Source organism: Triturus cristatus, chromosome 9 (genome assembly GCF_964204655.1).
Source record: "Triturus cristatus chromosome 9, aTriCri1.1, whole genome shotgun sequence".
Taxonomy (NCBI): Eukaryota; Metazoa; Chordata; class Amphibia; order Caudata; family Salamandridae; genus Triturus; species Triturus cristatus.
The window spans coordinates 952,443,817-952,460,626 of NC_140592.1; the positions used below are offsets into that span (position 1 = coordinate 952,443,817).

General features: G+C 43.8%; 1 protein-coding gene across 1 annotated transcript in view; it reads left to right on the top strand.

Moving 5' to 3' along the window:
• The window catches only part of EML5 (EMAP like 5), a 1,456,757-nt gene that overhangs the window by 1,233,715 nt on the left and 206,232 nt on the right, over positions 1-16,810 (top strand). The window contains exon 31 of the mRNA XM_085626574.1: positions 15,937-15,957. Coding sequence (XP_085482700.1) covers positions 15,937-15,957 — 21 coding nt within the window. The remainder of the gene's footprint in view (positions 1-15,936; positions 15,958-16,810) is intronic.

Genomic DNA, 16,810 nt, shown 5'->3' on the forward strand with positions numbered 1-16,810 from the left:
AAAGGAAACTAAATATATTTAATGATTATTACTCCAAGAAAAAACTTGTGGTTAATATGGACAAGACTAAAGCCTTGAGCTTGGCCGGAGGAAAGTCGGGTTCACATGGTGGTTGGGGACTGAGTAAGTGGAAACGGTCACAGAATATAGGTACTTGGGTTTATGGCTTGAAAGAAGTTTGAAATGGCATACCCCCCTAGATGCGTTAAAATTAAGAACATCAGCATCGATTAGTGGACTGAAATTGTTTAACAAAGCCTATGGTGCAATATCAGATAGACCAGTGTTAAAAGCTTATTCGGTCATAGTACCCCCGCAATTTCTGGATGGCGCAGAACTGTTAAACTTGAGCGGGAAAGGGGGCTGGGATGTTGAGGAAGGCAAACATTTAAAAAACCTATTCGCACTCCCTTTGTCGGCAATGGTCCAGGCCGTAAGACTTGAATTAGGACTGACTTCATGGGGCGTTTTAGCCGGAATGGCCCTACTCTGTTTTTGGCAACGCCGAGGTGTAGGCGAGAACACCAAAATATCACAATGCTGTAAAAACGAAATACAGAACAGCGAATTAAAATGGGCAAGAGAGACTAGGGCTATCATGATGAAGCTATGTTGTATGATGAAGGTTAAAATGTGCCCCATTACCTACATGATTAGTATTGATAAGAAGGTACTTAGGATGCTGGGGAAGGAAATATCTCAGGTACAGGACCAAAACTACCTTGCGGATAAAATCTCAGTGCATTTTATGACTGCCGCATGGAAAAATGAACAATTCTTTCCCTACGTTGACAGGTTACCCGATTGTCAATTACGAAGAGAGGTTTCTAGGGTAAGAATTGGGGTGAACCCGTGTTATGTAAATAATGTGATAAAAAGCTCAATGATTGATAAGACGGGAAGATGCACTTGCACTTTGGGCTCCTCATGTGACTTGTTACATATTTTAATAGATTGCCAGAAGTTTCTTGATATTCGAATTATGTTTTTAAGCCCGATATTTAAGAATTATGAGATTAAAACTAGGGCCCAGGCTGTAATTTTGGTGACTGAAATGATCCATTTAGATATTGCCGTTGCTATTGGGAAATTTATGCAAAGAGTGAAGGCACTTCTTTTTAGCCTTTTTTAATGAGTTTTAGCAAAACAATTTACCCTAATTTAGAAATGGAGGGTTTTATAATTGCATGCGTTTTAAGATGTGTTTTAGCGTATTTAATGTTGTGTACTTTTAGATGTATTTTAACAAATATATGGTTTGTTTAAGGACCAATGGTCCAAATAAACGTGAATTAAAACTGAAAACTGACTGGTGGGTCCAATGTCATCCATTCATCGTGGCTGTGTAAAGTATGCAATATCACACACCCACCTAGGTGCCATACTTCATCATCGGGCTAGCACTTGTTGGGTGGGTGCTGCAGTACTAAGCATGCTCCCAAACGCTGGGGCTCTTTCGCAGAGATATTTTCTCCCCTTGCCTGATATTTGCCAAACTCAGATCACTGCCCTATCAGAATGGATTAAAAGGGGAAGGTAAACTGGGTAAGGGTACAGTTAAATGTGGCTATTGCCCCCCTTGACACTGTTCATTCCCGGGGACTGTCTGCCAAGATTAACAACAGAATTGAACCATAGTGATGAGCCCTAGGTTTTATAGTGAGGTCAACCTGTTTTGTGCCCCATATCACCCTGAAGGGTCATAGATGTTTCATCAGGACTAGAAACAACCCTAATCTACTCAACAGTTTTTTTTTCTCAAACAGAAAATAAATGGTATCTCAAAAAGTGTGCTCAATTTAAATCAAGTTAAGTGAAAGGAAGTGTAAGAACAATACTATTATTTCGCTATGAACCTGTGAAAAAAAACAGACACAAAACAATATTATCAATAAAATTGTTTTTCCTTATTTCGAATAAATCTGTCTTCCTCCACAGTGTGCTTTAGTCACGTGTGTCGCATGCTGTGGGCAAATCACAGTAGTAAAACATAGTTTTATTCAAAATAAAGAAATAGCATTTTATTATAATATATATTCCAATTTCCAGTTTTCTTTTAACACCGACACAGCAGGCTGGTAAAAAATCGCACTTTAATTCATGCTGATGTTCCTGTTGTAACGTGTTTCGGCAGGATTCCCTGCCTTGCTCACACACTGAGCGCCATTTTGTTTGTTGTTTTATCAGAGTAGGTCGATTACATGGTATGCTAAACACAAAAGAAATACTGCTTACAATACCCTTTATTGCAAACCAATGTCAATGTCTTGTTACAATTCTTTCTTTTTTCTTGCCACATTCTTTACTTTTTTTACTTTCATTTTATATAGTATAAACATTTCTTTAAATGCTTCAAACCACTTTTTTTTTTACAATGAAAATGTATTTTACAATATTGCATTTTTTTCTTTCTTTTTCTCATGCTTGTCTTGGTTACCTCTTTTTTACTCTTTGGTCTCACAATGGATATCACAATAAATAGTTAAACCACAATTTTGGCTGAGCCCCTTTCGGTCTATTACTAGTTTGTTATTGCACAGATCTTTCTGGCCTATCAAAGTGCAAGTGCCTAACGGGGGAGGGGTAATCCTTGACATTGCACACTCCCAAGTCTCACAAGGATTAAGGTGCCAGTGCTCTATCATTAAATTAAATCATCATTGAACGAATAGAATTACAGTGTAAGTGCTGATGGAGATAGAGTATAATTTCTTGTTACTCAATCTCTTTGTACAAAATCACTCAAAGTGCTGGTGCTTCTCACTTAACTTAAATATAAATATATTCAGGGGGTGGCAGTTTGTTATCTGATACTCATAGCAGAATTGTCGATTAATGACTGGTATTTAGTCTTTCATCCCAGTCTGTACTATTGCACAAACCCGGTCTCCAAGGATCTTACTCATAGGGAGTTACTAAGTGCAAGTGCCAAAAAAAAATATAATAAATATTGCTTTGGGACCCATCTTATGGTTCCTGCACATGTGAAAAAAGTGCAAGTGCTTAAGTGTTGAAATTCTACTATCACTGAAATACACCTATGTCTTTGAGTATCAAACTGAGCTTCTATTCAAACTGTTCAAACCCTCAACCCCCTTATTTAATTGTGTTAAAAAATCCCTCAACATTTATTTTAAAGTCATCAACAATATTACACTCATCAATGATCTTCCCTCATAGGTAGTGCTTGTCTACTACTCTACAGTACAGATACTTCTCGATGACTCCTCTCCCTTAAGCTCTTCTTTCCATTTCAAAGTATTTTATTAATTTTATAAACAAGTACATTAGCATTTCTGTTACGAGGTTAGCCAAACGTAGTTTGTATTTCAGTGATTACAGGTACTTTTACATCTAATAAAATAATCACAGTATATTAGCCGAAATATAAAAAATAATTTTCAGTTCAATTTCATCAACCTGGTCAGTTTTCATTTTCTTATTTGCATTTTCAAATCATCAAAGATAGACTCTCAATTACCCCCTCTAAATATGAACATATAGATCTTCTGAATTGAGGCCATGGGGGATCTTAGTATTCAACATTACAATGTATCTCGACTCAATCTGTCTCAGTTTCAACTCTCGATTTCCCGCTTTCTATTCTTAGGGATAGAGTTATTCACATAAAATATATCAAGATCCCACGGGATCCAAACGCGTCATGCTGAGGTGTACCACAACAGAGCTGTAATACATTTTCTACACCTATTTGTGGTCCGGGCTCCTATTTTCCTGCAGAGCTAATGAGGTTTGGCGTATAATGGAATGAAAGGAGTGCTTATATATATATATATATATATATATATATCAGTTTACGCTCCAAGATGCATGCAGGCACCACACAGAGATATATATATATATATCTCCAACAAACAAAAAGTGTAGCGTGCTCTCAGGCAAAGACATGGGGATGTTAGGCAAAAAGATATTTATTGCACCATAAAACCCACGTGACGCATTTCGACAATCCTGCGGCCTTGTTTACACACTGCAAACATTGAGTGTCTTACATGTACAGAATGAAAAACAAATGTAGGACCACAAATGTTCCTGGTCACTATTGACATAGTAAAGTCAGTGGCCATCTTGTAACAGATGTTCCATCAGATAAAGCTTAATAGCCGAATGTAAAGTACAACAAAATAGAAGTCTGCCACAAATTACAAAATACCAATGCAAAGCCCAACAATTTTTTTTTATACTACTGTGATGAAATACACAAGCAAACCATAACCACACGTTATGACACTGAGGCACATTGTCCTATATCAGGGACGCGTCGGAACCCAATACCTTCCTGCCACAGCTGCCATGCACACTAGAACACGGCCTCAAAACATGCAATTGATAGTCATGGTAACTCACCGTCACAGAGTCTGTGATGGAACATGACATATCTGCCTGTCCTGGTTGGGAAGAGTCACGTGTAGACATAAGAGAAAGGTATAGGCAGAAATGTCAGTGGGGCCATCACTGTTGGATTCCAGATACAGTGACCAAATGTGGCGAGTGATGACCCGTAAACAGTAGTGGCAAGAAAAACAGCATTAGTCCTCGGGAGTAGGAGAGGAGAGAAGATCAGAAAAGACTGAGGGTGGAAAGTATTGGTAGCAACATAGTGTCTGATACCCACCCCATAGTCAGGTAAAGACAAGTGACTAGACAGAAATCCGGAGGGCTGTTGGAAGTTGTGTTACTCCACCAAATCGTGAGAGTCAGTGGGTTTGAGTCCCGCTCACATATTAAACAAAGGTAAACCTTTTTGAACATATACAAGATTCAAAAGCCTGCAGACAGCGTGTCGGTTTCAATGATATTTAAGTGCAACGCGTTTCAACCCTGATCGGTCTTCGTCACGGCCTAGTTACGAAAACCCAGCAGGGTCGAAACGCGTTCCCATCAAATATCATTGAAACTGACACGCTGTGTGCAGGCTTTTGAATCTTGTATATTGTCAACAAGGTTTACCTTTGTTTTATATATGTGTGTGTTTATATATATATATATATATATATATATATATATATTCACTGAAAAAAACCATAGGTTTCACACATGTTATAGTTAGCTGTACATTTCACTCGTAAAAAACCAATGAAATTCCCCCGTTATAGTTAGTGCAGGCAACTATAACTCACGCGACCGCAATCCTCTGCTGATGCTAATACTGTATTTAGACACTTATTTGCCCATGTCTTCTTCCATTAAATTTTAGCTATACATGTAATACAAATATTTTTTTTTCATAAAGACACATATGTCATCAGCAGAAGATTGCGGTCGCGTGAGTTATAGTTGCCTGCACTAACTATAACGGGGGAATTTCATTGGTTTTTTACGAGTGAAATGTACAGCTAACTATAACATGTGTGAAACCTATGGTTTTTTCAGTGAATTTGCAAGGTTTTTTAAATGCTAATTCCTAACTATAACGTGTGTGAAACCTATGGTTTTTTCAGTGAATTTGTACGTTTTTTTAAATGCTAAGTTACTTTACGCCATTCGTGGCGTGCGCGCCCAGTTAACGCAGTTCGTTCCATGCACGCACGGTGCGCTTCGCGCACCGTGCGCGCACAGTGAGCACGCGGTGCGCTTCGCGCACCGCGCGCCCACTTTACGCAGTTAGTGCCGTGCACGCACGGTGGTCACGCGGTGCGCTGCGCGCACCGCGTGCCCACGTTATGCGGGATGGGCCATGTACGCACGATGCGCTTCGCGCACCGTGCGCACATGGGGGACATATTATGCGCATCTTTGTGAAATTTATTCTTTGTTAATTTCTTATCTCTAATAAACCATGCACAAATGGTGCCCTTCGGGCACCATTTGCACACTGGGTGGAGAGAGTGTGGATAATTTTTTTTTTTTTTTAAATTTTTACCGTACGCGTACGGTAAGCGTAATCGGCGATTTTCCGAAAAAAAAAAATTTTTTTTTTTGGGCTTGGGGGTTGTTTGGGGACCCCTATATCAATGCTGGGTGGTTAGGATCTCAAGAAACTGCCTCTTTAGACATTTTTTGGCTTCGTTTTTGCTGCCCAACTCAGAGAGCGAGAGAAAAAATGGCGGCCGCCGCTTCCTGGTTTCGACCGATTCGAATGTTTACTAAGATCTAAGAGCCAATCAAAATCGCGCTCGCGCACGCCACCGTGCGCGTACGGTAAGCTTACGGTAAGCGCACCGTAAGCGCACCGTAAGCTGCCACAGATATATATATTAATTTAAAGGCTATTTTCTCAGAATCTACTGAACAGATTTACACCAAACCTACAAAAGGCACTTCCTTGACCTGAGGACTACCTCTCTGCCAAATTTCAAGTAATTCTGTTCAGCCGTTCGGGCTGTAGCTGTGTCTAAAGGTCCTATGGAAAAATGCATGGGAAAAACGCGTTTTGGGACCCCCTTTTATCTCAGCCCCCGCTTGACGAATCCCCCCCGAGACTTTCAGGGTAGGAGCGGAGCGTAGCGCCCCACCTATTTTGAAAACTTCGCGAGGATTCGTCGACCGGCGCCAAAGTTATTCAAAATAGAATGTTGCGGATTTCCTATGGAAACGTGGTCCTAACTATAACTACCTACTGGCGACCGCCAGTAGGTAATATTTATTTGAGTCTCCGTTCTTTTTATTACAGGTCATGGGGCATTAATAGTATTGTTGTGACACTCTGATTTCCCTTCACTTACTTTGATGTAAATTGAGCACATTTTTTGAGATACTAATTTTTCACTTTTAAAAAACCAACAAAAAACAGTTCAGTCGAATAGGGTTGTTTCTGGTCTTGATTGAGTGTACGTGACTCTTCGCCAGGACAGCAAGAAGCCTGTATAGGGATTTCCAGCATCTGGTAATAGCTCTCCTTGCAAGCAGAAGGTCAAGATCCAGGAATCTAGTGGAGAGTTTGGCCTTCTCTGGCTCGGGATATGTTTCCAGAATGACGACTCTAGGGGAAGCTTTAATAAGTTCTGCAATTGTGAAAAGTACCGCAGTTCAGAAAGGCTGCAGCTTCCTACCACCCCAAAGCATATGGGCTAAGTGAGAAGGTGTAACATGGCACTAGAGTCATTCCGGGGAAGCTGAAGGGAAAGCTTCTGGGTTTTCAATGGAGTACGATATGCCCTATGTAGTATGCTAGCTTGCATAAATTTTAACTGGGCGTTGTGTGTACTTTTAGCGGGGTATTTCAGTATGGCTTGCCATTCCTTATCATTGAAGGTAGTCTGTAGCTCTGTGTCCCAGGCAAGTTTAAGGGGCAGCAGTGATACTCCAGCATGTTCCTAGTCTCTTATATAACCAAGTGATCGATTTCCTTCTGTACCCGATTATGTGGAGTGTTTCCAATGCAGCGTGTGTAGCGGGTTTTGCTTGTGGAGTCTGCCAAATCGCATGACCTATCCATCCATAGGTAAGGAATTCACCTGCATATAACCCAGAATGGTCAGGCAAGGCCTTAAGGGAGCCCTCCACAAAAAGTTCCTCACTGAGTCCAGCCCAGCATGCACCCTGTGGGTCACATCCTCCAGAGAAACAATGCCAACATGAGCAGGGAGGCCCATCACTGGCATCACCAGGGTGTAAGCAGGTGCTGTTTTAATGTATCTTAAATAGTTGCAAGTATGAGCCACTTCAAGCAGTAAGGAACGAGTGGGGCCTCTGGCGTGAGGCAGAAGGGCACCATGGAGATTGCCAATTTTAGTTTGGGATGATGTGAGGCCAGTCTCAGCCAGGTGGTGCCTAGCCAACCAGTAAGCAGGTCACTGTAGTTGGCCAGTGGAGTAGTAGTCACGAACGTCGGGTGCTTCGATATAGTCGCCTTGCTAAGTGGGAGGTCTGATCTTAGTCGGAGCAATCCGCTGATGCCCAGCACCCCATATTAACACTAGCAGTAGACTTTCAAGTTCTTTGAATTTCTAAAGAAGGATAATAGTGGGAGTTTCGTTAAGCCAGCGCAGGAGAACCACCAACTTAGAGAGAGCTGTTTCTCCCATAACCATTAAGGGTAGAGTGCTCCAGAATGTAATTTGAGCAGGAAGTGTACATTTGGTGCTACCAAGATTGCTTTTCAATAAATCTTTTGTGTAGTGGAATATTTTAATACCCAGATACTTAAAGGACTTAGCCGCCCATTGTGTGCAGTCCGTTACAAAGCTAAGGGACTGTGCCCCGGCACACAGGAAAAAGGAACGTTTTTGTGGGATTAACTTTTAGACCGAAGAGGGCATGATAAGTATTCTGTACAGTGTGTCAATACATAATGATACTCATTCAAGAGCTTAATCATGAGCCTTTTATTTATTATAGGGGTTCCCTGACCACATCGATTATTGCAAATTGTCCCCCTTAACTCATACCCAGGGATTTAAAGAAATTGTCCAATAGTCTTTCATAGTTCATTTCTCGGTGACTAATCAAGGCAGGTACATTTAAATATTATGCAGCTGTCCAGGGGCAGTTATTGCTGAGAAATTATCACGGTGAGTGAAGTTATGATTGTCAAACTTGCTGCACCATGGTGTGTAAAACCATGCATAAAGGTCTGAGATAGTAATTAGGAGGTCTTCCAATTCTGTGTTCCCATAGTCTTGAACAGAGAGCAATAGTTTCATGAATGTACAGCATTTTACTTTCTTGTGTAAATCTTTAAAACAGTACGGATTTCTCATGACTATTAATATGGTTGTAGGCCTACAATGATTTAGCCTTGTAGGCTAACACAGATTAAAACTAAGCCAAAAGCCACCTGCTGCCATTAAAGTATGGGTTCTTCATAGTTACTGACAGATGCACATTCCTTACCTCAGAATTTCCCAGGCATCATGCTGGATCCAGAAACTTTTGCTGAGCAATGCCCCTTGCCTGCGCCATCAGGTGGCTCCATTTGGCTCCACGTGACGAAGGCATCAGTTATGAGGTAGTGGTACCTATATAGGCACCACCCAGGCATGCGGACGTCAGTTCTTTTCGCGCCAGTTAAGAGCTGTTCCGGGAAGAGCTATCCCTCTGTTTCTTTTTGACAGGCCTTTTCTCTACTTTTTGTCGAATACAGATTTTTTCCAAACATTGTGTGCGAGTATGTCTTAAAGGAAAAACAGGATTCAAGCCGTGCGGTGCCTGAGACAGATGAGGTGGGGGTCGGTTACCGACCCCCACCTCATCTGTCTCTGGTGTCTCGAGCGCAACCTCGATTCGAAGTCATGGTCGGACTGCCGGGCTTAGACTCCGAAGGCCTTGCAGGAGTGTGTTATTAAGATCCTTATGGCACGGCAGTCAACACCATCCAGTGAGATTCCGCGGAGGTCCTGATCGAAGAAGGAGGTCGTGGGACTGCTCCCGGATTCAAAAGTCCTCTTTGTCCCACTCAAGGTCTTCCGGACACTCAAGGAAAAGAAGTCCAAGCGAACTTCATCTTTGCTTCGAATGTTGTCTGTTGACGAAAGAGGTAAGGTGCACCAACGATCTAGGCACCAGAGTAAGGGTTGACTACACGCCTTCCTCCCTTTCTGGGAGCCAGAGTGACCCCGTCTCAAATTAAAGAATAATATGAGGCCATGAGAAGCATATTTGAGCGAGCCAATCCCTCTGGGTCAGAAGGGGCCCCATCGGATTTCTCGCCGTCAGCTCCGGCCACGGTGCCGGTGGGGCCTCAGGGATCCAATCCAGGACAATGCTGATCATGCCATTGTGACCTCCTCCGGCATCGGACCCGAAGTCGGTGCCACTGGTGCCCACCAGTGGTGCCAGCCCCAACCTTATCCCTGACATGGAATCGGAACGATGTTGCTCAACGCCGATTCCGGCACCTGTGAACCCAGGGGTTCTAAGTTGTCACCTGAACACTTTGACGATATGTTAGGCTCGAGAGAGGAATGGGAGGGGTCTATGGACCCTTTGGAACACCAGGATGACTCTGCAGAGCAGTTGCACTGGTATGGGGAACTTGGGGAAGCCAGTGGACTGGACACTTCTCCTGAGACTGGCATGCTCTCTCCGCCAACTGTGTGCATGGAGGAGGGGGCATCTTATGCCATGGTGGTCAAAAGGGCAGCCGAGGTCCTCCGATTAGAGCGGTCTTCCATGCAGGTCACGACTAATCTCCTGACCGAATTGCTTCAACCTGGGGCTTCCACCTCTGAACCCCTTTTGCACATGTGCTCCTGTGAATAGGACAATTGCATGCTGCCATCGCCTAGCTCCAGGTGACCCAAAGTTCCTCAGCCAACACCCCATCCCTGAAAGTATGGAGGTGCAGGCCTCCACATCCCAGGGCGCGTTCCCTTCCGCCCCTCAGATAGGGAATCCAAGAGGCTGGATTCATTTGGTATGAAGATGTTTTCTTCCTCCAGCCTGGCGTCGCAGTCGGTAATAACAGAATGCTTATTGGGCCGTTTCTCCCACTCCCTTTGGGAGAAGGTTGCACAAGTGCTGCCACAAGTCCCGGAGGAGGCCCTGGCTGTGCTCTCTCAGGCAGTTAAGGACAGGAGGGAGGCACCATAAGGTGTGGCCTTGATATGACGGGTTCGCTGGGAAGATCGATTTCCATGACAGTGGCCTTGAGGCGCCAGGCATGGCTTAGGACTGCTGGCTTCCCGTGCGAAGTCCAGGCAAATTTGATGGACATGACTTTTGATGTAACCCGTCTTTTGGGGGAAAAGGCAAATTAGGCCCTTGTGAGGTTCAAGGACTCTCAACCTACAGCAAGATCCTTGGGCCTCTCTTCGTGGCCAGTCTAACTTTCACCCCTTTCGTGGCAACGGAAGAGGTTTCCAGCCATGTGGGCCCTATTCCAGCCTCCGTCCTAAGCAGGCTTACCAAGCCATGTGGGGGACGTGGACGTGGTTTATTCTGACCGGGGAATGGAAGCCAGAAGTCATCGGCCACCCTGCCTTTGGTAGCCGCAGCTTCCAAGCACTCCTAGTCTGACTCTGCAAGACCACACCACTCCAGTTAGTGGGAGAATCCATCAACTTCTGCCCCCACTGGAAGTCCATTACATCAGATAAGTGGGTCTTGCAGATCATTCAGGAGGGCTATTCTCTGCCTTTCCTTTCTTTCCCCCATCCCATTCTGCCAAATCAGGAACGGCTCACAGAGGATCATTTGAAATTCTTCCAGGAGGAAGTTATAACTCTCTTGGCCAAGGGAGCTATAGAAAGGTTCCCAGTTTCAGAAGTAGGCAGTGGCTGTTATTCCCGCTACTTTCTGATTCCAAAGAAGATCTTCGGACTACTAATCTCTTCACTAAGAACAAGAAGTTCAAGATGCTCACTCTAGCTCAGGTCTTGTCTGCCCTAGACCAAGAAGACTGGATGGTAGTGTTGGACCTGCAGGATGCATATTTTCATATCCCCATCCTGCTTGGCCACTGAAGGCCGCAAGCACTTTGTTTACCATGCTCCCCTTCAGCCTTACCAGTGCCCCTTGGGTGTTCACAAAGGTGATGGAGGTGGGTGTAGATCATCTGCACAGGTTAGGGGTGCCAGTCTTCCCCTGCCTCAACGACTGGCTGATGAAGGCATCCATGCCCCAGGCTGTCATTTCCCGCCTTCAGACTACGTCAGACCTCCTGCATTAGCTGGGGTTCTCTATAAACTTGCCGAAGTCACACATGACTCTTTCTCAGACGCTCCCTTTCAATCTGAGCTGTTCTGGATGCAGTACAGTTTTGGGCCTATCCTCCCGAGCAGCGAGTTCACGAAATTCAGGTTCTGATTCCCATGTTTCATCCTCTATCCTGGATTTAGGCGGGACTGACTCTGAGGCTGTTGGGCCTCATGGCCTCCTGCATCCTGTTGGTAAAACATGCCAGGTGGCATATGCGAGCTCTGCAGCGGGACATGAAGTTCCAGTGGGCACAGCATCGGGGAAATCTCACCAACGAGGTCCAGATCTTGAACGGAACTGCAAAAGATCTGTGGGGGTGGCTGACGAACCGTGATTGGGTCAACAGCAGACCCCTTTCCCTTCCCCAACCAGATCTCACAATCATGACAGATGCGTCACTTCTGGGATGGGGTGGCAATCTGGGAGAGGTGGAGATCAGGGGACACTGGCCTACAGCGGAGTCGGGGCTCCACATAAATTTGTTGGAGCTTTGATTAATTCGATAGGCATTGAAAACATTTCTTCCCTTTGTCAAGGGAAAGGTAGTGCAAGTGTTCACGAACACCACCACCCCCATGTAGTACTGCAACAAGCAGGGCTGGGTGGGGTCGTGGACCCTTTTTCGAGAGGCCTTGCGTCTCTAGACATGGTTGGAACAGCAGGGCATAACCCTGGTAGTTCGACACCTCGCGGGTTCTCTGAACGCCAGGGCGGATAAATTCAGCCGTTGATGCCTAGCGGATCACGAATTGCGTCTCCAGTCGGAGGTGGAGCAAGGTCTCTTTCAGCAGTGGGGGGAACCTTGGTTAGATTGTTCGCCTCTGAAGTGAACACGCAGTGTCATCAATACTGCACACTGGAGTTTCCAAAGCGGCTATCGCTCGGCGACGCCTTTTGTCGTGAGTGGAGCTCAGGCCTGTTGTATGACTTTCTGCTCGTACCACTTCTGCCCAGGGTTCTGAAGAAGATCAGGAATGACCGGGCCCAAGTCATACTTGTGACTCCGAACTGGGCAAAGAGAGTCTGGTATCCAGAGCTTCTGAAAATGAGCATTGATCCTCCGGTCAGGCTGCCACTTCGGGAGGATCTTCTGTCGCAGGAGAGGGTCCTTCACCCGAGTCTGTCAACTCTGCGCCTCCATGCATGGAGATTGAGCGGCGGCAGTTGATAGCTTTTGACCTTCCTCCTGAAATGCATAACGTTACTTTGGCGGCCAGGCGGTCCTCTACTAAGACAGTATACGCCTGCCGTTGGCACAAATTTGTATTATACTGTACAGAAAAGTCTATTGACCCTCATTCTGCTTCTCTTTCCACTGTTCTTCTATTCAATCTAACCCTTGCCCAGCAGGGCTCTGCATTGGGTTCTCTCAAGGGTTATCTTTCTGCTCTATCCGCTTTTTTGCAGCTACCAGACCAAACCTCACACCAATTGTACATACGTTTCTAAAAAGGCTGGCTCACTTGTTTCCACCCACGCCCTTTGTTATGCTGCAGTGGGACCTTAATTTGGTCCTCACCTATCTTGTGTGCGCTCCTTTCAAACCTTTACACAACTGTCCCCTCGGGCTTACCATCAAGACATCCTTCTTAGTGGCGATTACATCTGCTCGGAGGGTGATGAAGTTGCAGGCGCTGTCTTGCAGGCCTTCTTACATGATGTATTTTCCTGATAAAGTAATAATTCGCCCGTGGGCTTCCTTTTTGCAGAAGGCCGTGACCCCATTCCATCTCGATCAATCTATCATGCTACTCACCTTCTTTGCTCCCCCGCATCCCTCTAAGGAAGAGAGAACGTCACCACCGACTGATCCCAAAAAGAACTTTGTTGTTCTACCTTGCCCGCACAAGAGTTTCAGGTGGATGACCAACTCTTTGTGGGGTACGTGGGAGCTAAGAAGGGAAGGGCAGTGCAGAAAAGGACCATCTCTCGCTGGGTCGTTCTCTGCATTAAAATCTGCTGTGCCCTGGCTAAGAAGCTGCCCCCTGAGGGATTAAGGGCCCATTCCACCAGGCAGGGGAAAGGCTGAGATTATGGCCCTGGCTTGGGGTGTACCAGTCCTGGACATCTGTCAGGCAGCAATGTGGGCATCTTTGCACATGTTTGCCAAGCACTACTGCCTAGACAGTCAGGTCCGCAGGGACGGGCATTTTGCCCATTCCGTCCTGCAGGACTTCCTAATGTAAGGTATTGCTCTGCAACCCACCGCCAGGTTGGTATGCCTTGGGTATCTAATTCAAAGGTAAGGAATCTGAAGCTAGAAGTCTCTATCAGATTAACCAGTTACTTATCTTCGGTAACGCATTATCTGGTAGATTCTCTATCTAGCAGCAGCTTCTTTACAGCCCCACCCATGCCTCCCCACCTTGCAGACAAATTTTGTAGGGCTAGGGTTATTCCCCTTTTCAGGGCCCTAGTTTTGCACACGACTATGTCAGGTACTTTGTGGCTCTGTGCTTCTGTTGTGGAAAAAACAAAAAGTACTGACGTCCGCACGCCTGGGTGGCTTCTATATAGGTACCGCAATGCCATAACCAACGCTGCCGCCGACGTCACGTGGAGCCAAATGGAGCCACCCAACGGCGCGTGCAAGGGGTATTGCTCAGCAAAGGTTTGAGGATCCAGCCTGATTCCTGGGAAATTCGAAGGTAAGGAATCTGCAGCTAGCTAGAGTCTCTACCAGATAATGCATTACAGAAGGTAAGTAACGTGTTCTTTTAGTCTTATGTAGCATTAAGTGCTAAGTCAATGGCCAGTCATGATCTAGAAACACTAGAATATTTACATTAGAATACATTTATGGCTCCTGCCTTCTGCTGATAACGCATTGTGCTATCTGCTCACTGGTTCTTGGCTCTTTTGAGCCCAACTATGAGATGTTCCTGCATCTTCATTTGCAGGCCGAGAAGTACAATGAACAGTTGTGAACCACAAGTTTCTCCAGAACGGTTTGGGAGAGGTTCTAATTTGGGGCCTCACTGATTCATTGTCTCGTATGTGATCCTCTATGTTCAAAGGAATTGAAGTGTTTTACGATAGCTCTACTCTTCACCAGGTGCTGGGATAGAGTTTTCATCATTATACCCCATGGTGAATGGATTCAAATGCCCCTGAAAGATTGAATTAACAATTACCACCATCAGGGAAGGCATTTGAATATCATTGTTCAAGCTTTTGCACTTTGCATGGAATTCATGTGTGTCTCCCTGCTTGCATGCCATAGTGTCATAGTTTTTAAGCTCGGAGTTTTTATCAGTGGCTCTTTGAACTTGAAATGTTTTTTCTGTCCAATAAGGGTGTCTACTTTGCTCCAGGAAATAGTTGATAACAATCCTATCTTTCAAACTATAACTCGTATTATAATTTGCATATGTATTACGTAGATGCAAGATGTTTTAGACTTGTTAGGTAGCTCGATTTTGATGCCATTTCGTTTATTTTAAAGCTAAAAATCCAAATAAAAAGAGAGTTCCCATATTTGTACCATCTGTACAATTCTCATGGATTTAGATAAATACTGATTTTCTGTGAAATCTGTGAATCATCTGTTATAGATAAAAAAACATTTAAATATTCACAAGGCATTAACTACATTTAAAGTTTGAACACTTGCCTGGTTCCATACATCTGTATTGTATATTTTTTTAATGTCAGTCTAGGTCCTAAGGCAAATGTGCAAATGGATTTTTTCCAACAATGGTAAAGCCTACCACTTCCCCATAGTTCTGGAGCTACGTAGTCACCCTGACAGTGTTGAGGTACTGGTAGAATAAATCTGACATATGTTTGTGAATGTGGTGCATTGTATTACCATTAGAACCATTGTGATCATAAACGCACGATGATGTCATGATGGTGATGCTGACAGGACATCATTATGACAAGGATATTATGAAAAATTACCATAATGTAGACTTCTAGCTTCCAATAAGTGAGCATATTTTCATATTCAGAGATAAAACTAAAGGTAAAAGAAAGTGTTCTCCTTCACAGATTAGGTTTGTAGATATTTTATTAAAATAGTCACATTTGTAGAACAGATGATTATTTTAAAACCTGTATGAATTGATTTATTTGTAGCTTTACAATTATTGTTCATGGAAATACATTTTAATTTTTCAGCACATTGTTAGTTGAAGCAATTGAGATAGGTATCCAGGACAAGTGAAATTTAACATGAACATTCATTTCCAGACTAAGGTTGTGGTAAAGCCATCTTCCCCAATTTAAACTAACCCTAGAATGTTTTAATACATTTTACTTTTGCAAGTTATATCGTTTTCCAAATTGTCTCATTTCTGGTTTAATTTTCTTTCTGCTGCTTTTCCATTTCAGGAGACGCAGCAGACATGTCAGGTAAGGGATTTAAATCAGAGTGTGTTTAAGTACAGATGGACAGGGTACTCAGTAGCTATCTAATATCTTCCCATCAGTGAAGTCTAAGATGCTTTATACATTATCTGAATACAATACTGAGGCAATCATGGAGAATTACACATTTGCCCCCAGCAAGGCCTGAGATAATCCATTGAAAATGTGCACCTGTCAACATAGTGCACATTAAAAACGCACAATGACGTTCCATGGCAGTAACATTTGTACGAACGCAAACCTTGCTGAATTTTAGTAATGTTTCCTATTGTTTCAAATTGAGAAACGCGTGCTTTGTGGAAATAGAAATAAGAATAACACGCTAACATGGCTGTGCCACGAACATAGAGGGTCCTGCGAATGCCTCTTAATTTGAGGCTGAACATATACATTTTCTTGAAAATAACTAACTTGGATAAGCAAATCAATAATACGTTTGGCAAGAACATGTAATAGCAACTACTGAGCCGAACACATACTGCACCAATGAAAGCTATAAATATTCTACCAGTGCCAAAAGGAGCATCTGGGTAGGAGTCCCAGTCTCCCGGTGACCTTTTTCAGAGTGATGCAAATAGTTTCCTGGAAATAGTATCCTTTCCGCCCTCTTTCAGTCATCCGAGTTGTGAAGATTGCCTTGTTGTCATGTGTAGCACGTGCTTCCACTTTCCAATATGTTGTGCTTTTCAGTTGTGTATTTTGAACCATTGCTATTCATCTAAATTCGCCTTACCTTTGCTTTTTTGCTGTGTGCTTTGATATGGTCTCACGTTTTCCTGGAGGTGTTCAGTTGGCGAATATTATTTTGCCCTTAGAGGAGTGAAGGCCTTTTATGTAA